Below are 21,956 nucleotides of genomic sequence, written 5' to 3'. Positions count from 1 at the left end.
CCTCCTCTGACTGCCCTTGCAGTGTTTTACCATTTTCTCGTGACAACTCTGTTGCTCGACAAATCTTCATGCGTTTTTCTAATGTCAGATTGTCTTCTCTCAGCAGTCTTTCCCTCAGCCCATTGTCGTTTGTGCCACACACGATTCTATCTTTTATCAATGAGTCTCTCAGCTGCTCAAAATGGCAGGTGCTGGCCAAAACTCTCAATTCAGTAACGTACTTGTCCACATTTTCGCCAGGTGTTTGATCTCTCATGAAGAATCTGTATCTCTCCACAGTCTCGTTTAACTTAGGGTTACAATGTTCGTCGAATTTTCTCATCATCTCCCTCACGGTAGTTCTTGCCGACACATCATCCATCAACAACGTGTTCAACAGTTCTCTACCTTCTTCGCCTATGAGGTAATAAAACAGCTTGCATTTCGTGGATTCCTCCGAGTCCGGCATTGTCAGGTCCACATACAATGTGAATTCCTCTTTCCACGCTTTCCACGTCTTCGTCAAATTGTTTGAATCCAAAGCCAGAATCGGCGGCGGTCGCAGTCCTTCCATCGTAGCGACTGTCCGTAGTTAGCTTCCGTGCTAACGAGCTAGCGATCCTTTCAACACTCTCTTCCCGTCGCCAGTTATGACTCACGCGCTGCCACCATGTTTCTCTCTGTCCTGTTTCTCATACAGAGTGGACGATTAAAGCATTGACTTGCTTACTTCACTTTTATTAACTTCTTAACTTTTGCAGTACAGTACGTTACTTCAGTCTGTTGACATAGGGAAAACGTCACTTCCTCTTTCTCCCGTCCGTCACTGTAATCGGCCCCTAAGCAACATAACATAACTAACAATAATATTGTTACATCGACCACATCCACCGACCCGTCCACACCGGAACAAAAACAGCCACCGCTAAATTCTTCTGATTTAGTGTGGAACTGACTGTAATTTTCTCATAGGATGTCCAGTGCTACTCTAAAGGACTGCGACATAATTCAGTAAGTCTTTGTGTCCCGATAACCTCATCTTCACGCGTTGATGCTTTTCGGCGTAGTTAGCTTAGCTTGTTAGCTAGCTAGCCGCTAACGAAAAGAGGCACATGACTCATCGCCAAGCAGAGATCAAGTGCGGATTTTTTGGAATTATCATTTGAAAATGTGTGCAAGAACGACACCCAAGTACAAAGAGGAACTTTGTGGAATAAAAGAAGAGAACGAGCAACATCTTCAACTGCTGGACGAAGTTTGCAACCAGCCTCGTGTTGTGCCACTCAAAGCAGGTTTGTACACGTTTTACTCTCATTTGCTTTGTAAAGAACGACTTTCTATCGTTAAAAATATGCATCACAACATTAAGTTGTTTGAGGAAATCGTTCAAGGTTATTGCCGTTTTATTTTTAAATATTGCCTTTTACTTGCAGGTCTGCTGAGCAATTGTTTATGTCAAATGAAACCAGTGCAGAAAATATATGCCAAAGAATAACCAATAGTGGGGGGTGAACTCCATGTTTTTCCCAGTATAAAATTTACATTTAAAAAAACAAAATAACATTTCCTGGTTTTCATATTTTGTTCAAGCAAGTCCTTACGGAAGGAATTCTGCCTGACTCTAAAAAATGTGCACACTGCGGCGAAAACATCAATGGCGGATGATCAATTTTAGTGGATAAAACACAAAATATTAAGTTATTTTAAAAAATCAAGTACGTGTTGGTCTTATTTATTTATTAACTTTGTACTGGCTTGGTCGGGAATGAGTCAATGAACCTCCGGTGGCTTCGCACTGTTTTGTGCACATGTGCATAGTTTCACCCCAACCAAACATTTAAAATACATTGAATGCATCCATCCAGAGTTGCACGGATCTCATCAGTGAACAAGCGCATGCTGCAAGGAATGCATCTGCATTTTTTGCTTACTATGGGCTTACAAAGGGAGAACGTCACAACCCCCTTTTCTACCAACAACGCCAGGAACATTTAGTTCCTGGTAATAAAGTTCGTGTGGCTCAGGTGGTTTGCATCTCCCCCACAACTCAAAGTTCCTGGTAATTTATCCAAATGACAATGATGATGTATCAGTGGGAGGTCTTGTGTTACTTTGTTACTCATCACTGACACCCTTTGGCTGTTTAGCATCATTGCAGTTCCAAAATAATACAGTGAACTCTTAAAATATTATGGCGTATCATAGTCGAATTTGAATACATATTGGATAACTTTAAAATATACAGTCATTATTCAAATATGTCAACATAAAAGTCAGAGTGAAAGTGTTGTTGCTTAATTTATGTGTAGGGATTTTGACTCTTCAAACGTTAATTTTGTTTTAAAATTTATTTCGAAACAAAAATTTTATAAAAAAAGTAAAAAGGGGAATGTTGGAAAGTACTAGCAGGCTAAATGTCATTTTGGGCAAAAAAACAAAACAAACGTAAATCATACAATAAATAGCGACTATGATGCCAGGGCCCCTTTAATTCTTTTTGGTATCCAGATTATAATGGAAGCAAAAAGTACCCACAATGAAACTATCTCTAAATGCAAAATGAAAAACTTGTAAACATATTTCACTTGAAGGATTTCTATTCTATCAATGACATTATGTTGCGATGGCCCCCATCATTATGTTAGGGTTCCACAACAGGTGTTCCATCAGAAGCACACAATTGCCTGTGTGTGCTAACTTCAGCTCGCTTCCAGAAACGTCTGTGACTATGTCCGGAATGAAATCGGGCATCAGCCGCAACGTGCTTCCTTTTTAAATGCTCGTTTATCACAGTTGTGCTGCTAAAGGGAGGTTTACATCGTAGGACGTAATTTTGTGAAATGCCCCCATGGTCCGGTCCAAGTTGGGGTCGCACGCATTGCTCCGTGTGCGGCATGGGGTTTGACTTGACCAAACCAAATGTGTGTTTGTCTTTTTGTGTCCGACAGACGTCAGTGAATACGATCTCCGTTCTGTGAAAGAGGAGCCGGACTTGACTCACATCAAAAAGGAGGAGGAGGAGGAGATCAACAAGTCACCAGTGAACGGTGTCCCTATCAAGACTGAAGATGAAAACAAGGATGAGCGTGAGGACAACAGAGGGGCGGAGCCGACAAGCAGCAGCTCAAGCAGTCACGTGACAACAGAAGGTGATGAAGACCAATGGGGAGCATCACAAGTACATAATGAGGACACATTATCAGATGCTCATCACGATGATGATACTTATGATGATGATGATGATGATGGGCAAGCCAAAGGTGAAAGGGCATGTCACACTGACTCATTAACTTCAAAGTTGTCTTTAAAACCGCACACAAGAACACACACTGGAGAAAAACAATTTTCCTGCTCAGTTTGCGGCAAGAGTTTCTCTCAAAAGTCGCATTTAACAAACCACACAAGAACACACAGTGGAGAAAAACTTTTTTCTTGCTCAGTTTGCAGTAAATGCTTCTCTCAAAAGTCTTATTTAGTAAGGCACACAAGAACACACACTGGAGAAAAACCATTTTCCTGCTCAGTTTGTGGCAAAAGCTTCTCTCAAAAGTCACAACTAACAAGCCACACAAGAACACACACTGGAGAAAAACCTTTTTCCTGCTCAGTTTGTGACAAGAGTTTCTCTCATAAGATAAGTTTAACAAAACACACAACAACACACAGTGGTGAAAAACCTTTTGCTTGCTCAGTTTGCGGAAAAAGTTTCTCTCGAAAGTCTAATTTAGTAAATCACTCCAGAACACACAGTGGTGAAAAACCTTTTTCCTGCTCAGTTTGTGGCAAAAGCTTCCTGCATAAATCAACGTTAACAATCCACACAAGAACACACAGTGGTGAAAAACCTTTTGCTTGCTCGGTTTGTGGAAAATGTTTCTCTGAGAAGTCTCAGGTAACTAGACACGCAAGAACACACAGTGGTGAAAAACCTTTTTCCTGCTCAGTTTGTGGTAGACGCTTCTCTGTAAAGTCAACGTTAACATGTCACACAAGAACGCACAGTCGAGAGCAGCCTTTTTCCTGCTCAGTTTGTGGCAAAAGCTTCCTGCATAAATCAACGTTAACAATCCACACAAGAACACACAGTGGTGAAAAACCTTTTTCCTGCTCAGTTTGTGGCAAGAGTTTCTCTCTAAAGACAAATTTAACAATCCACACAAGAACACACAGTGGTGAAAAACCTTTTTCCTGCTCAATTTGCGGAAAAAGTTTCTCTCAAAAGTCACAATTAACAGCGCATTCAAGAAAGCACGCTGTAGGAAAACCTTTTTCCTGCTCAGTTTGTGGCAAGAGTTTCTCTCAATATACACAGTTAACAAGCCACACAAGAACGCACAGTGGAGAAAAGCCATTCAGTTGCAGCGTTTGTGCTAAAAAATTCTCCACTAAACAGAGTGCTGAGAGACACAATTGTGCTGGTGAGAATTGCAGCGATCGTTCAAGCTGATAAAAAAAAGACAAAAAAAACTGAAGGAACTGACTGTTTGCGGTAAGATGGAAATGTGATTTTGAATAAAATATAAATTTAATTTTACAAACTTCTTTTATTGACACTAAGCCAATGTGATCAGTGTCAGAAAAACCAACGTGTCTGATGATGAGTTTTTTTTGTTTTCATATCTAACATTATCAATGAAATTAATTACCCTTGCAGAGAACATTTGTTAATGTTATGCTTTTCAGTTGTCTTTTTCATCGTACTTAATGGAAAAGGTGTGAGAAGAAATGGTGCTTATGAAATCGGTGCCTTCCACAAGCATCAATAAAATCACTTGTTCCACTTGCTCAACTGGCCTTCATTACGCTGTGTAAAAAGGTGAAAAACTGAACTAGAAGTTGAACTATAAAAAGAACCAGACAGAGAAACGCAAATCGTCTCAGTTTCTCTCAAAGGCAGTTCAGTTGAATATGTTTGTCAAGTTCATATTTGGGAACTGTCAGAGAAGTTTCTGCAAAACAACTGGACAAGCCTTCTGACTGTACAACTGAATCTACCAGCCAAAATTGTCTTTGTCACTTGCGAGGACCTCTCAGTGAGAAGGCCCAGAGAAAAGTTTTCCCACTCCTGTGCGGCGTTTTATTGAAGCACAGCAAAGTGTGACCCACGAAATATGTGGTCACAGTTTGGTTCATTTGGGATGGTTGATGTGAAGGGAAATCCATTTTCCAGGTTGATTTGAAACGTGTGCGTGTTTCGACAGCAGAGGGCAACACGTTTGGGTCACACTTCTGTTAAATGCGAGCTAAACGGTTTCCTGTCAAACACGGTTAAAGACGTGCATCTGTTTTGTGGCTTCCTGGTAAACTGCCAGCATAGTAAAGGATTTGATACATTTGACTATAAAGGATTTTATACGATTGACTACAAGTTAAATGTATTCAGTTTAATGCAATAAAGATATTTACTGACTGGCCTTTAATTCAATGTACAATAAAAGGTCAGAGCAGGCTGTGTGAAATGCATAGGTGGCAGATGTTTTGTACAGGACGAGCTGCACTTCTGAGAACTGGGTGTGCTGACGCAGAATGTTCCAGACATCAAGGACATCAAGGCGCTGTTGTGTGAGATTGGTAAAATGGTCGACCGCAAAAGCAGAATAACAGATCCAGTGGCTCATTGGCAGTTGAGCACAAACAACTGCCTTGGCGCGCACATGGGAAGAGCCGACACGCCATCCTGCGGGGAAGACAACCAATAAGAGAAAGCTAAAGTTAGCTGCAGATGACACATAGCAAATAGGAGAGTAGTAGGATGTCTTTGCTTTGTTTGTTGAAATGTATAAATGATCCTGGGCAACTCAGGGGGGGGGGCACAGAACGTGCACCGCCTGAGTAGGAGCTTGAGGAACTGGCAAGGGGCCGGCACTCGGGGCGGCAGCAGGCGAGGGGCCGGAACGGGAGACTGTAGCTGTCTAGGAGCCGGAACGGGAGACTGCAGCTGTCGAGGAGATGGGTCTGGGAGCTGCAGCTGGCGAGGAGACGGCACTGGGGGCCTCATCCCTAGCAGTCTGCCGCTATAGGGATTTAGGGGAACGAGGGACCGAGACTACAGGTGCTGATGAACGTGGTCTACAAAATGTGGGTGGAACGGGACAAGGTGCAGAAAATGATAGTGGACGAGGTGAACAAAGTGGCTGTGAAGAATGTGCCTCAGGGTGTGAAAAGCGGGTGTTCCGATGACTGGTGGCAGTTCCTTTACTTGGGAACCGTCGTTGACCACCCCGCGGAGGTCCGGGATAGATGGCCAAACGTGTGCCCAAGTAAAGGTCTGATGGACTAGACTCAAAGGAATCAAAAGAAAAAGGTAACAAAAACTAATAGTGGGTAGGGAACTGACTGGGCCTAACAAAATCTGTGTCGCACTGGGAGTCTAGAAGGTTGTAAATGTATTCAAAATCAGAATCTACAAAAATGTGGGGAGGTGAAATGGCTGGGTGCTGTGAGTCATAACTAGACGAAGAGGGAGAAACAGGCGTGGAATAAAAAGCACGTGAAGGGTTTGGGGTTGGTTGACAGGCTGAGGGGGTACCAGCTAGAGCGGCGACGGCGAACTCGTCGGCGTGTGCTTCCTGCTGGATCCGTTGTTGGTTAGTCCATTCTGTCATGTTGCGCTGGAGGTTGAGGAGGACCCAAACGCAGGGAAGCGAGGAGTGGGAAACTTAAAGGGTATTCATTAAACAAAAATAAAAGGCCAAAGTTGGAAGGGAAGGCATTAGCACTTTGGAGGAGAAAGTGCGAGCCGTGAGGGACTGGCCTACTCCCAGCAACCCGCGTGAACTGAAGAGCTTCCTTGGGCTGGCATCCTATTACAGGCGATTCGTGCGGGGTTTCTCATGTCTAGCTGCACCGATTTTCTACCTGCAGCGGAAGGACACTGATTTTGACTGGACTCCCGAGTGCAGACGGGCCTTCAGCTCTCTAAAGAAGGTGCTGACGGAGGCACCCATTCTCGTTCCCCCAGACGCCAACCTGCCGTTTGTCCTGGACACTGATGCCAGCAATGTCAGAATTGGGGCGGTTTTGAGTGAAGTGGGGGCAGACGGCGAGATAGTAGTGGCATACTTCAGCAAAACCTTGAATAAGGCTGAACGGCGTTATTGTGTCACACGAAGGGAACTGCTGGCAATTGTGAGAGCCATTAGCCATTTTCGATATTGTCTGTCGGGTTTCCCCTAATTGTACACACTGACCATGCGGCACTCCAGTGGCTATTGTCTTTTAAGGAGCCTGAAGGACAGATTGCACGCTGGCTTGAAGAACTGGCACCATGTGTCTTCCAAGTTGAGCACAGGGCTGGAAATCACTATGCCAACGCTGACGTTATGTCTCAACGCCCTTGTGCTCTTGCTGATTGCCGCTTCTGCGAGAAGAGAGAGACCCGAGAGAAGGAACTTTGTGGTGATGAGCAAAGTCCCGCACATGATCATGTCGACCCCGTATGTAGGGAGGTCAAGGTTGTGGGAGCACCTGAATAGAGGAAGCAGCAGCAACAGGATGTTGACCTCCAACCTGTATTGCAGTGGGTCGAGTCAGGTCAAAACCCTAAGTGGGAGGACGTCGCTGGACACTCGCCTGTCACTAAAGGACTGTATTCAAAGATTGGGACTCTTCAGGTCAAGGATGGGGTGCTCCAGAGAGCTTGGAAGGAGCCTGCTACTGGGGTGGATAGATGGCAGGTGGTCGTCCCCAGGGCTCTGAGAGAGGCTGTGTTGAAAGCTTCTCATGGGCCTGCAGGGGCAGGACACTTTGGTGTGTCGAAAACACTTCGCAGACTCCGGCAAAGTTTCTATTGGGGCCAACTAAGGCGAGATGTTGAGGACTTTTGTCGCCGTTGTGACCTCTGCACAGCGCACAAGGGCCCACCAGGCCGGTCTCGTGCCCACCTCCAACAGCTAGCAGTGGGCACTCTTATGGAGAGGATTGCGGTGGACATAATGGGCCCCTTTCCACGCACTGACAAAGGCAACCGTTATGTCCTAGCTGCTATGGACTATTTTACGAAATGGCCAGAAGCATATGCCATCCCCGACCAAGAAGCAGAGACTGTTGCAGACGCGCTGGTTGAAGGCATGTCTACAAGGTTTGGGGCAGCTGAGGTCATTCACAGCGACCGAGGGAGAAACTTTGAGTCGGCTGTGTTCACTGCAATGTGTAAGCGACTGGGCACGAGGAAAACGCGCACAACACCTCTGCATCCTCAAAGTGATGGGCTCATTGAGCGCTTTAACAGGACCTTGGCAAAACAACTCGCAATTCTCACAGCGGAGCACCAACGAGATTGGGACAGGCATCTCCCTCTGGTTTTGTGGGCCTACAGGTCTGCTGTACAGGATTGCACTTCATGTACACCTGCCCTGCTCATGCTGGGGCGTGAGCTACGGACATCAGTGGAAATGGCTTTTGGCAGACCCCTGATACACCAGCCGTGCCACCAGGACCGGAATATGCCAGGAGACTCCATGACAGGTTGGAGTCAGCACATGTCTTTGCTCGCGACCATTTACAGAAGGCAGGTGTAAGGCAGAAAAGGAATTATGACATGAAGGCCAGAGGGATGGACTTTAAGGCTGGAGACCTGGTTTTGGTGTACAGCCCAAAAAGGAAAAAGGGCAGGTGTCCTAAATTGGACAGGCACTGGGTGGGGCCGTGTGGCGTGCTGGAGAGGATAGGAGAGGTGGTGTATAGGGTGCAGCTGCCATGTGGTGGCAGACGGGTAGCCCTCCACAGAGACAGACTGGCCCCATATTGAGGTGATGCCGTTCCACAGCAGCACACTGGGTCGCGGACACACTCACAGCAGGTTTCGACTCCCACCCCTCCAAGACGGCGGATTGTGCCTCCACTCTCACCCCCACAGGCAGCTACTGTTGAGGACTCATCGCCTGATGCTACACTGGCTGTTCCGAGCGGACAGGCCTCGGGGCGGCCTCAGCGACAGAGGAGACCACCGGGTCACCTCAGTGACTTTGTTGAATGACGCCCTCGGGACGAGGTTCTTGATAAAGGGGAGGGCAGTGGAGCGACTTTGTAAATAGTTCAAGCGTTCTGTGTTTTCCTCTTTTCTGGGGAGGCTGTGAAGGCAGCGGGGAAGCGACGGGAGTGAATGTTATGTTGTTGTCGTTGTTGTTTTAGTGTTCTGATCGGCGTGGTTGCGGCCAACAGCAGCCGTTTCTGGCTTAAAAATAAAAGTGTTCGCTAATGGACAAATCGGCCTGATTTATTATACAACGTTACAATATTTTAGTTTTTCCAAGTTCCTTGTTTGCCTTTTGTTTTGTTTATTAAATACCCTTTAAGTTTCCCTCTCCTTGCTTCCCTGCTTTTGGGTCCTCTTCAACCTACTCCACAACTTGACACAAACATGTTGACATAAAGTATCACTTTATCACGTCAACTGTTAATAATAGGGAGGCTGTCCAAACGACGACATGGTGGCAGATGTTTTAACAAAACCAGCAACAAAAGTAAAATTCAAGTTCATATTTGGGAGCTAAAATGTTTGTTAATGTGCATACGGTTTAAATCTTACGTTTTTCCTTTGTTTGGAAGGAGACAACAATTATTTGCATCGCAAATGGCGACATCTGTCGGTGAGTTGGTGACAGTGCTCCACAAAGTCAGGAGCCAATCATATCACAGCGGGGTGTGTCCTATTCTTCCGCTTGAGTGCTGAACAAACTGCAGTCTTCACGCAGGAGATCCATTCAGCACTACTTGGGAAAAAAAGACGCCATCTTTCATTCGTCTCGTCGAACAAAGAGAAGCTCACGAGTTATCGCCAAGCAGAGATCAAGTGCGGATTTGTTGAGATTGGCGTTTGAAAATGTGTGCAGGAATGACACCCAAGTACAAAGTGGAACTTTGTGGAATAAAAGAAGAGAACGAGCAACATCTTCAACTGCTGGACGAAAATTGCAACCAGCCTCGTGTTGTGCTACACAAAGCAGGTTTGTACACGTCTTACTTTCATTTGCTTTGTAAAGAACGACTTTCTATCGTTAAAAATATGCATCACAACATTAATTTGTTTGGGGAAATCGTTCAAGGTTATTGCCGTTTTATTTTTAAATGTTGCCTTTTACTTGTCGGTTTGCTGAACATTTGTTTTTGCCAAATGAAATCAGTGCAGAAAATAAATGCCACAGAATAACCAATAGTGGGGGGTAAACTCCATGTTTTTTCCCAGTATAAAATTTGAACTGATTAACATTTTACATTTTCTGGTTTTTATATCTTGTTGAAGCAATTCCTTATGGAATGAATTCTACCTGACAATGGCTGTTGATCAATTTTAGTGCATAAAACACAAATTATTAAGTTCAAGTACGTATTGGTCTTATTTATTTATGAACTTTGTACTGGCGTAGTCGGGTGAGAGTCAATGAACCTCGATGGCCCTGCACAGTTTTGTGCACATGTGCGTACTTCACCTGATCCGCGCATGCTAGCTAGCGCATCTGGCAAGACCTTTGAGCATTTAATCCATATCCTTGATATCAGACATTTGCGTATTTCACTAGTGCGGTCTTTTCCAGCACTAGTTATACGTTCAGCCACACTAGTGATGCCCTTTGTTGTTGTAGTAGTTGCACAGAAACTCTGACAAGTGACTCATTTTCAGCAACATGTTAAATAGTAAAACGTGGATTATTCCAACATGTTAACTAGTGACATATGATTTCCTACACTAGTTAACTAGTGAGAGCGAAAATACCCAATAGTTAACTTGTAATGGCTAGAATACTTCCTAGTCGACTTGTGAAAGCCCTTTAAGCCTTAATATTTCTCTAGTAACTTTCAAAAATGTTACTTGTCAACTAGTGATGCCCCAAATTTCCACTAGTTACACTAGTGAGAAATTTTGACTGAACTAGTTCAACTAGTTGGCGGCACGGAGGCCGACTGGTTAGCACGATGGCCTCACAGTGAGAGACATCATCGGGCGTGGGTTCGATCCCGGCTCCGGCCATCCTGTGTGGAGTTTGCATGTTCTCCCCGTGCTTGCGTGGGTTTCCTCTGGGTACTCCGGTTTCCTCCCACATTCCAAAAACATGCATGGCAGGCCGATTGAACACTCTAAATTGCCCCTAGGTATGAGTGTGAGCGCGGATGGTTGTTCGTCTCTGTGTGCCCTGCAATTGGCTGGCAACCAGTTCAGGGTGTCCCCCGCCTACTGCCCCAAGATAGCTGGGATAGGCTCCAGCACCCCCCGCGACCCTAGTGAGGAGAAGCGGTATAGAAGATGGATGGAAAGTTCAACTAGTGAGGTCCAAAATGTTTACTAGTAGAACTAGTGGATGCCAAACTGCTCACTAGTCAACTAGTTACACAAAAAACTAATGAGAAGGTGGGGCAGATGTGTGCATCCAGGATTACTATTGGCTCTACAGTTAAATACACGAATCAGAATTCAGATTTTGTCATTGTCCCACCCACTTTATTTGCACATGTTTTATACAAGTTGACAAGTGGTCCTGGGGAACTGCAGCTAGTTAACTAGCAGCTGCCTCTCATTGGCTACATGTTGACGAGTGAATGCATGAAGCCAAACTACTTAAAGGCTTGCAATCTATTTTGGCCTTCCAAGTTAACTAGAGAGGCTCAAAATATTAACTAGTAAACTAGTACATGCTGAGATATCCACTAGTTACACTAGTTGTGCTCATTTTGACCTCTCTTGTTAACTTGTAAAGCTCATGTATTCTAACTAGTAAAGTATTTGGGTTCAAAGTGAGTCACGAGCAAACAAGTGACAATTATTTTCACATAACTAGTTCACAAGTGGATGACAAAATTGCGCACTAGGTGACATGTGCACACAACAAGTTAACTTGTGAAATCATCAAATTTGAGAAGTTGATTTGTTTCCCAGTTACAACGCGTTACAAGTTCACAAGTTGTGCACACATATCCACTAGTAAGCAATTTTGGTTAACTAGTATGATATAAATGCCAGCTAGTATGCAAAAACATTAGCTAGTATACCAAAAATCCCCACATGTTAGATATTTGTTGTGCACAATGCATCACTCGTGATGCATAACCTTTAACAAGTAAAAATAAAAGGCCAACATGTAGGATAAAATTCAAACATGTTCAGTCAAATCTTGCACAGGTTCTTTTCTGTGTCTGACAAGTGAGACAAAATTCCTTCTACTTGTTAGCTAGTTAAATAAACATCAGTGTCACTCATTAACGAGTGACTCATTGTGGACTCAACTAGTTCACTAGAATGAAAACATGTGTTTCACAAGTTAACGAGTGGGGTAAAAATTAGACTAACCAGTGGCTATCTTTGCATTTACTAGGAAACTAGTTCACATTTTGAACCTCACTAGTCAGCTAGTAAGGTTGGCAAGATCTCAACCAGTGTGACTAGTGGACATGTTATCCCTTACTAGTGAGCTAGTGAGCATTTGAGAATCTGACAAGTCAGCGAGTAAGGCCAGGAAAAAGCTAAACTAGTGTCACTAGTGGACATTTGGCCCTGACTAGACAACATGCAAAATGAAATATGTGACCATTGTTGTCTCTAAAATGACTCATACACCAACATGTTCACTAGTGAACTGCATTCAAATGAAGCAGGCGGGACAAGTACTTTGATTGGTCAATATCTAGATGAGATCTCTTGACGCTTTAACCCTTAAGAGCCCGGCCCGTCATACCTGTTATGAAAAGAGTGATTGTATAAAAACATTTCCTACTTATGATTAATCTTACTCTCTCTCCCTCTCCATATGCAGGCTGGTGTGTAGTTATATAAAAGAGAAAACATGTACAATACTTTCTGTGTAGTAAATATTAAGCTATTAAATATTACATAATATAAAATATGTCATATGTCACTAATTTCAGACTACCGTATACCAAAATCATGAGCAGTGACTGGTTAGATTATATTAATTTGAAATGGACCGCCAATAGGAAACCATTGCATTCTTTCCTACTGATCCCCATGAGCTAAAAAATGCGCACTAGTTTACTAGTAACCTTATTTTAGCGCTTACTAGTTAACATGTAAACTAAAAAATGGCCATTAGATGTTAAGTCAAGTCAAGTCAATTTTATTTGTATAGCCCTTAATCACAGACAGTCTCAAAGGGCTTTACATAGCCACAATCGACATCCCCGATCTTAACCCCCAGGAGGGCAAGGAAAAACTCACAAAACCTCATTAGGGGAAAAGTGAGAAACCTTGAGAAGGGACCACAGATGGGGGAATCCCCCTTCCAGGATGACCAGGCTGCAATGGATGCCAACTGGGCAACATTTGACACATACAATGATGCTATGCAATAATAGATTAGATAATATAAGAGTCAATTGAATGAAGTGCTGCAGGAAGATGACTTCAGTGGAGTGGGTCCTCATCCAGGGCCGTAATATCCATGGCAGCATATCCGAAGATGAGCCTTCGATCTTGTACCGGTCAGTTGGTGTAAATTCAGTACAGCCACTTCCAAGTGAATCGCCATCACCTAATTCGGGGAATTGGGAACAGAAAAGAAAGAACAGAAATAGCAAACAGGCCAACAAGTAGTTCAATGAAGTGCTGAAATATAAGGAAATCAGAAAAGGCGCTGCATGAAGACGAATTCGGCAGAGCAGGTCCCTCCCCGGTTGGTCAGTGCCGTAATCTTCATTGCAGGTCACCATCACCTAATTCCCAAGCAGGGAAGAGGGGGCAGAAAAAAGAAGAAGCGGCAGTAAACAGGCCAACAAATAATTAAATTAGATGCTAAAGTATATAAATAAATTGATCAAATGTCGCGCTGCAGGAAGACAACATCACTGGAACAGGTGCGGATTAACTAGTATGCTAGTAACGAGTGGGCAGTTTTTAGCTTACGGGTGAACTAGTGTGCATTTTTTGAGCGCACTAGCTCACTAGTAAGATCATTTTCGTATCTTACTAGTGACCATGTAAACCCCTAAATGCTGTGGCGGACTAGTGTGAAATGCATGCTCAAGGCCATAGAATAAATACTCAAATGGCATCCCTCGGCAAGGCTTTTCAACATTTATTCAACGGGCGTCTTGTCACTATCCTCCATTACCCAGGATTCCTCCGACATAACGTTTGTTCTTCGGACAGCCAATCACGATACATAAAATGCCAACCAGCGACATAAGCCGAAGAGAAAACCTTCAGAGGTATTGCAATGTTTTTTGTAAATATTACTCTATTGTGATACAACATTTGATTTTACGATTATTTTAGGCGACAAAGTAGTGGTGTAAACATCAAATGTGTGGTCAATTTATCAAGATAAGCCCTACTTAAAAACTTGCTTCAACGATTTCGGAGACGTCGGTGCCCGGTTTTGATTGTGGATGGCGGCAGTTCAACGCTCACAGTCGCCGCCGAGAGCAGCTTCATGTTGGCAGGACTTTCTGTAATCTGCCGCTGGTAGTTTTATAGCGATTGAACTGCAAAAGATGAAGTTTTACGAGCATCTGACGCTCACATTTTGGCTTCACTGTGTCGTTTGTTCATTGCTCACAAGCTAATACGGTAGGAACAAGAGTTCAATTAACGTTGGAACATAATCACTCATTATCGTTTGCTAGCTGCGTTTGTATATTTGAATGATTTTCTTGCCTTCATTACACGCAGTATTCGTATTCCTTTGTAACTGTGTATTATAAATAAGGTTGCGCTATATGTTACTGGACAAACTATAGGTCCTGTCTGCTTGGAGACCCCACAGCAGATGAGCAGCTCCATTCGGACCCTTCTGACGGCGCTTCTTCTGCAGCGCGATACTGTTCATAGAAGCTGGAGAGTAACAGAAAGAACATCAAGAGGGGGAGAGACACAACTTCCTCCCGAAATCTTGATTAATTAACCATTTATTCATGGTTAAATTCATTATATATTTCATGTATCTTATTATGTTTACAATAAAATATTTTTCAACTATATTCTGGATTTGCATTGTCTGAAATTAAGTGGTGAAACCACAACTAATATTTCCTCCAACATCGAACCTGCTCGGTCACATCTTCCATCTTAAAAAAACAAAACACAATCAGTGGCTTCAATAAAGATTGTAGAAACCTCTAAATGCACACACATTCATTTATTGAATATAACAAGGTAAGAAGATTGTGTTTTTGTATTTACTTCCGTTGTTTTTCCACGACAATCAATCATTGGAGACGAGCCTAGGGTGACGTCATCAAGTTTTATATATATATATATATATGCATTTATACATTGTTAGGGATGTTTCTATCAAAACAAGCCTGAACAAATGAATCAACCAGCCAAGTTTGTCTGTCATTTACGCGCGGGGCAGCCCTCGAACTCCGAGGCGAAGCCAGCGTGTTCGACTGCACACATGGTTTTTATTTGCATCAGCATAAGCAATTTGAATATGCAATACAGAATGGGAAACTTGACATTTGACTCCATCACACTCTTCCAGCCTATTCTAATGGTTTCAGATTACAAGACATCTTTTGGTGTATGGTGTATTTTCACAAGGCCTGACACATACAAGTTATCTCTCTGGCCATGACGATATTGTTGCTTTAGAGGTACCAAGCCTTGTGCTGAACCTCCCCAAGTCATAAGTTACGGCCTTAGAAGCGAGTGAGTCTCACTTTATCTGCTAAGGGTCTAAGAGGTCATCAACACCCCAAGGGAGGTGTTCACAGAAAAGGGCTCTGGCGTTGGGGAGTCACATTCGCGAGGAGCCGTACCTGGCACCCATAGGACGGTTCAATTTGAGGCCAGAAAGATACGAATGCATGTGCAACAAAGGGGGCCTGTAAGATTAGTTATAGTTTGAAACTTGCTAAGATGACAAACTAAACAACAAAACTAACAGATGAACATACAAACTTAAATTTCTTTAACATATCCCTCCTGTTTATCAAGTTTCAAATCTCATCATCAAAGGCTGTCGCTTGAGGGGGGAGAAAAACTACCCAAAAACTCAAAAATTCTTGGAGAAAAGGGTAGAAACCCATGCCCCAAACGAGAAGCCCAAAAAAATAATAACAATTAAAAGATAATAAAGCAAAGCTAATGCAGTTTTTGGTCCAATACATGTATGTACAAAATAAACCCAGAACATCAAACATTCACAACTGCAACGCTTTTCTGTGAAGTCATCAAAAAGGGTTCACATATCAGTAAAGTCCTCATCATTTTCGGAGTCAGTATACATAGGTTGGTGTTCGGACAGGGCTACAGAAACCTGAGCAGCTACCTTCAATTCCATAGTATTCATGACTTTGGAAATACAAATTTTATTATGCCAATTTAGTGCTCCTTGATTTCTTTTTTATCAGTAATCACCATCAACAGAAGTGATATAATTTGACCAGGACCTCCAATTTGTATTGTCGCCATGAGCACTCATTAGATAAAACCAATAACCTCGCCACTGACTCATGTCAGTTATTTCGGTATATTGTTCTTCTAGTGTAACCCTTCCTGAATAATCTGGTATTGCTGAGACTTTTTCAAACTGGGTTCGGCAGGCCTGCAATTGATTCAGAGGAATGGTAACGGCATACTCTTGTGAAAGAGAGGTTACATTAATCAGTGTCCCTGAGTCTTTTGTCAGAAGCTGCAGGTTTTTCGACATGAGTGTAGACAGCAGTCTGCGGCTGTGCAACTTGGATGCGTCGATGTCGTCCTGGTCTCGAGGTCGTGCGCTGATTTCCACCAGGCACAGCCCTGCAAGGAAGTAGATGATGCATCTGGTCGACAGGGCTGTGCCCAGTCGCCGTTCGGCGGCTCGCTCCATCTTTCCGAGAGGGGTGTGTTTGCCACGGAAAACCCTCTTTCCAAGAGGGGTGTGTTTGCCACGGAAAACCCTCTTTCCAACTGTGGTCTTTCGTCGGTACACTGAGAGTGTACGTGGTGGAGATCCTACCCGGAGGGACCAGCGTCGCTCGGCCTGTCAGCAGGGAACCGGAGAAGCTTGCACTGCGACTGGTGGATCCAGCCGCCACGCCCCTCGACCTTTGCTGCCGTCGGGGTCACTGCAATCACCTGATGAGGGCCGTCCCAGCGTTCACTGTCCCAACGAGGTCGTTTCAGCACCTTGAGGAAGAGTTGGTCTCCCACATGGACGTGGTTTATCTGTGGATCAAAACACACTGGCCAGTAATTGTGGTCAAACATGTCTTTCATGTGGAGTGGGACAGATGTGCCAGTCGCTGGTGGTTCTGGTGAACCTGAGAGTCTATGTGTGAGGCCATATAGGATAAAAAGGGGATAGTGTCCTTCCTTCGGCTGTCACTATCCTCATTGCTGTGATTGAAACACAGTCTGGCCATTGTCTCTTTTTTTTTTCCTTTGTCTTGATAAGTCAGTTCCATTCGTGCGTTCCACAAGTCCTGCAGACTGTATGCAAAATGACGCTTTGAGTCAATTTTGCAACAACTGTCCCACTTGTTACAAACATTATTCACAAAATGCATCATTTTCACTTTAAATCACTCTTGAAATTCCAAATGTCAGGATAATTCGATTACACAACTCTTTTTCCAACTGTTTTAACATCATCATGTGTTGTTGGAAACAACGTAATCCATTTTGAAAACACATTAATTATAACCAAACAATATTGCAACCCAAACAACTAACACTTTGTCTAAAAAAAGTTTTTTGTTGAAAAGTCTATATGTGGGAACAATTTCATATCATACTTCCCCCTGTTGACACACGACTATCTGCTCGTGTGTCAATCATCTTATTCCTCTAATCAATGAATTAGGCAGCCAGGATTTGCCATCTGCCAATTTGCTGATCCTGTCCTCAGCAATGTTTGCACCTTTGTTTTCTCCCAACGGTGCATTCAATTAGTGGTGTATTTTTTCCTGGCATGAGATCAAATTGTCAAGTTGATTTGCTGCGTGTGTGTGTGTGTGTGCATTACCCCTTGCTGCATTGTCAGCGAGGCAGTATTCAATTGTAATCGTGTCATTTTCTGTTCAGAGAATTTTGCGTTTACAAATACTTATTTAGATGTGCTTTATGCACAACTTTTCTTTCATCTTTTGTGATTTTTTAAAGCGCCGTTTGCCCAATGTCGACAGAACACATAAACATATATCTTGGCAGTCAGTCCAAATTGTAAAATGTTTTTTAGAAAACATCTTACAATTCTGGATCAGCACAGAAATTTCTGCTGCTTGTCCTGCACATACAGATTTTAATATCCCTTGAAACAAAATGCTTTGTTAAAAAAAAAATTCCCACCCCTTTGCGGCCGTCAAAAAACTGTCTCTCCAGTCGGGAGAAAGGTTGTCCAAGAGGTCAGGTCGCTGTTTGGTGGTAATTTGGACTCGGCTTCCACAGTCGTGTGGTGTGCCTTCTACTGGTGCGGGAAAAAGTGACGCTGGGCTGAGCGCACCTTATCAGTGTAATGTGACAATTAGGTCGCCGTGCAATGTGAATGTGGTGGGAAAAGGAATGTCATTTTTTGATTCCTTAAAGCAGCAGTGAAGACTGCTTGATCCAATTGTTGTGACTAATATGCAAGTGATTTCATGAGCCCTGCGCGTCTGCAGCCACACAAGGTCATGAAACCATTTTTTGCAGTCACTTTTTGCTCAAATGGCTCATAGTAATTTGGTAGTGCTAATACATCTTAATCAATGAGTTCACACTTGACAAGTTCAAAAGCTTGTCAGCCTCAAGTGTTCAAACATTTTTTTTTTTTCCTCAAATGTCTTTGGCTTGTCATAAATGACGTCCAGCAATAGTCGTGTGATTTCTAAGTACTTTGCAATCCATGCCTGGCAATAATTGCATACACCTATAAGGGACATCATTTACTTCTTTGTTATTGGTTTTAGGGCTCGGGCAACGCCTTCTTTTTGCTTGTCACCAAAAATGCGCCCCTTTTCAGTCAAAATGCGGCCTAAATATGTGACTTCTTTTTTTAACAGCTGCATCTTATCTTTAGTTCAGATTATATCGTCGGTTCAATTTGATGACACATTAAGTAATTCTCGTGGTCAAACATATGTTTAATATCTTCCTCGATGTCTTCCCCGCTGTCATTGTCAGAGGGGGAATCCAGAGGTTTGGACATTAACTCGCAGTCCGAAGCCCCTCTGGGGTCCCGGCCTAGTCATTCATCATCAGATTACTCGTCAACACGGCGTCGACTAGGCTTAACTTTTCCCCCACAATGACGAGCAAGATGACCTTTTTTTCCGCAATTGAGACACTTGCCTTCCTTGAACCACTGTTGATGTTTGGGTGACAATTTGGACAAGTCAACTGGACTTCTTTTTTTGTATTTTTGTCCACGTAATTCTTCTTTGTTATCACGACTCGGTCCCGAAAAATTTATGTTTTTATCAAGACGTTCAGTTTTTTTCTTTTCCTGTTCGTCACGTTCATTATTTTCTGCATAATTTAGGATTTTCTTTTCCATTTTACAAGCTGGCCAATTTAAATTATGTTGTTCTATTCGAAAAACCTGTGATTTTCTTTTCCTTTTTCACCTAATCACAAATTTCTTATCACAAAAGTGAACTTGTTAATTCTATTTTATTTCCATTTTTTCCGAATCTTTTGACTCATTTCACTTTAACCAATTTTACCTTAAAGTGGACAAGTGCCCATTAATGTTATTGTAGTTTCTAATTCCTTCTATGCTTTAATGAAATTTATAGCCCTTCTAACTAAATTTCCATCTTTTTTCCTGTGTCATTTTCCATTTCTGTTCTACTTTGATCCAAAAATTATCAACTGAAATATGAAATATAAACTCTTTCTTCAATTCACCAAAAAGCAGGATCTAATTTCTATCCTCCTTCTCTCATTCAAATGACACAGCCTTCAATCACTAAACTCTCTCTCTTTCCTTCTCCGCACCTGGGACCTCTCCACAGGCTGCTCCTTCTGCACGCCCCTGATTTATGACCACCCCTCCTCTTTGCCTCCTGCAAAGGCTTTTCTTCTCCCAATTTCCAAATTCACTGTAGTTTTTCCACAACCACTCAAAGCTACCAATGAGTTGAATTAATAATTTCAAAATCGGGAAACACCTATGCTTTTGCAAAGATTCCTCATGTTCACTTTCAAAACCTTCATTCAATCTTTCATAACATTTCATAACAATTGCCTGACTTCTCTCCTTCAACTCATGCAACCAACTCAGTGTTCTGCGTACCTCAACCACATAGGCTCTAATTTTGTTACTCTCTACAGTTTTCCACTTGCAAATCTGACTATGACACACATTAATTGTTCATATCCCTTCTCTACACACTCTCCATTTTTCTTTAAACATTCCTCTTCTTTTCTTATTAACTTCCAATCTCTACACTGCAAAGCTTCCCTGAACTTTACTATACTACCGAATACCTCAATTTTAGAAAATTGGACCAGTTTGTCGACACCTAGGGTGTTCTAAAAACTGGTTTCTCATCAGTAGGACAGCAACTCAATTTTCCTGTTGTGGCAATTCTCACTTCAACTTTTTCAGGTGGAGATTTCTTGTCTATTACATCCACAACAGTCCGCTGTTTATAATCCTACTGTATTACATGGGATTAAATACCAAATGGTTTTTGTAATCCCTAATCACACCATTCACTCACTTTGCATACATTTTTTTTTTTTCAAACATTCACAAACAAAATGATCTACTCACCCCACACACTCGCACACACTCCAGCTCACTGACTCAACCCCCACCTTTCTCTTCTTTGTTCTCACACACACACATAGTCAGACACAGACATATACACGGGCCCACAAAACAACACACACGGTTCTCAACATTGAACAGCTACAAACGAGAAACTAATCAATAATTTTCAATTTCAGCTAACCTACATTTTTCCTTTATTTCAAATTCGGAAGGTTGACAGTTAATTTCCTTCATCAATTTTGCCGCCATTTCTGACGGTCTTAATTATTCTTGATGTCTAGTTATGGTTCCTCGGTGTTGAGAAAAATTCAAATTGCCTGACTTTGGGTCGAATACCAAGCTTCTACTCCCAATTTGGAGCGGGTATTCCTGGGTGTTTTTACTCACAACCCTCGGTCAGTTTTAGTTTTCTCAAACGTTGGACATTCATACAATGCACATACACACTCACAGATTGATCATTTCTGTGTCTGTGAAAATAGATAACCTATTTTCGTCTTCTATAAATAAACGTTGTACTATCACTTCCAAATATAGTAATAATTACATCTGTACTCTACCAGAAATAAGAACCCTTAAATCTGCCTTCCAGAAAAAACAACAGTTAATTCTGTACTATCCGAGCAGATATAATCAACTACACTTGTACTCTCTACCAGACAAGGAATGCCTTAATCTGCCTTCCAGAAAAAAACAACAGTTAATTCTGTACTATCCGAGTCTTCCAACAAGCCTTCCAAAATAGCAAAGTTAAATCTGTATTTCTTCCAGAAAATAACGAAGCTAAGATGTACTATCTCTTCGGGTAAAGGAACTCCCTGAAACCCTACTATCCTTCAAAAACCCAAAAACTCAAGTTTTTTACTATCTGTTGTATACAACCACTGACCTGTGACAATCTCTCCGCTGGTGAGACACTCGCGGTTCATGGATGAAGTCTGTGTTCTCTCCGGTGGAGGATGGCCGAGGACCGGCCTCCTGGAAGAGAGGACTTTTCACGATGGCGCCGTTTTCAGTCGTCGTCAATCGTCCACCGCAGATCACACGTTTTCATCCGGCTCGAAGGACCAAGTAATGTTAGGGATGTTTCTATCAAAACAAGCCTGAACAAATGAATCAACCAGCCAAGTTTGTCTGTCATTTACGCGCGGGGCAGCCCTCGAACTCCGAGGCGAAGCCAGCGTGTTCGACTGCACACATGGTTTTTATTTGCATCAGCATAAGCAATTTGAATATGCAATACATACAGAATGGGAAACTTGACATTTGACTCCATCACACTCTTCCAGCCTATTCTAATGGTTTCAGATTACAAGACATCTTTTGGTGTATGGTGTATTT

The 21,956-nt window shown here is 42.8% G+C and overlaps 1 protein-coding gene across 2 annotated transcripts; it reads left to right on the top strand.

The window, feature by feature from the left end:
- The first annotated feature begins 625 nt into the window (after positions 1-625).
- LOC148342326 (uncharacterized) lies at positions 626-15,059 on the top strand. 2 transcript variants are annotated; one of them, XM_088288312.1, is made up of 4 exons: positions 626-1,271; positions 2,928-3,128; positions 9,529-9,926; positions 14,668-15,059. In XM_088288312.1, the coding sequence occupies exons 1-3, from the start codon at positions 1,148-1,150 to the stop codon at positions 9,579-9,581; spliced, it is 378 nt and encodes a 125-aa protein (XP_088144438.1). In that variant the 5' UTR covers positions 626-1,147; the 3' UTR covers positions 9,582-9,926; positions 14,668-15,059. The 2 variants fall into 2 exon arrangements, with proteins under 2 accessions (XP_088144438.1, XP_088144437.1); XM_088288311.1 differs by lacking the exons at positions 9,529-9,926; positions 14,668-15,059 and having other exon boundaries at positions 637-1,271; positions 2,928-4,763.
- The last annotated feature ends 6,897 nt before the right edge of the window (positions 15,060-21,956 follow it).

Source organism: Idiotropiscis lumnitzeri, chromosome 2 (assembly GCF_059441095.1).
Source record: "Idiotropiscis lumnitzeri isolate Australia: NSW breed Sydney's pygmy pipehorse chromosome 2, RoL_Ilum_1.0, whole genome shotgun sequence".
Lineage (NCBI taxonomy): Eukaryota > Metazoa > Chordata > Actinopteri > Syngnathiformes > Syngnathidae > Idiotropiscis > Idiotropiscis lumnitzeri.
Note: the sequence above shows the minus strand (reverse complement) of the source record. Positions and strands in the feature narration are given on the sequence as shown.

Excerpts from the sequence above, each read along its gene's own strand:
- LOC148342326 (XM_088288311.1), top strand. The coding sequence starts at position 1,148 with ATGTGTGCAAGAACGACACCCAAGTACAAAGAGGAACTTTGTGGAATA. Across the intron at positions 1,272-2,927 it reads TGTTGTGCCACTCAAAGCAG|ACGTCAGTGAATACGATCTC; the intron begins GTTTGTACACGT and ends TGTGTCCGACAG.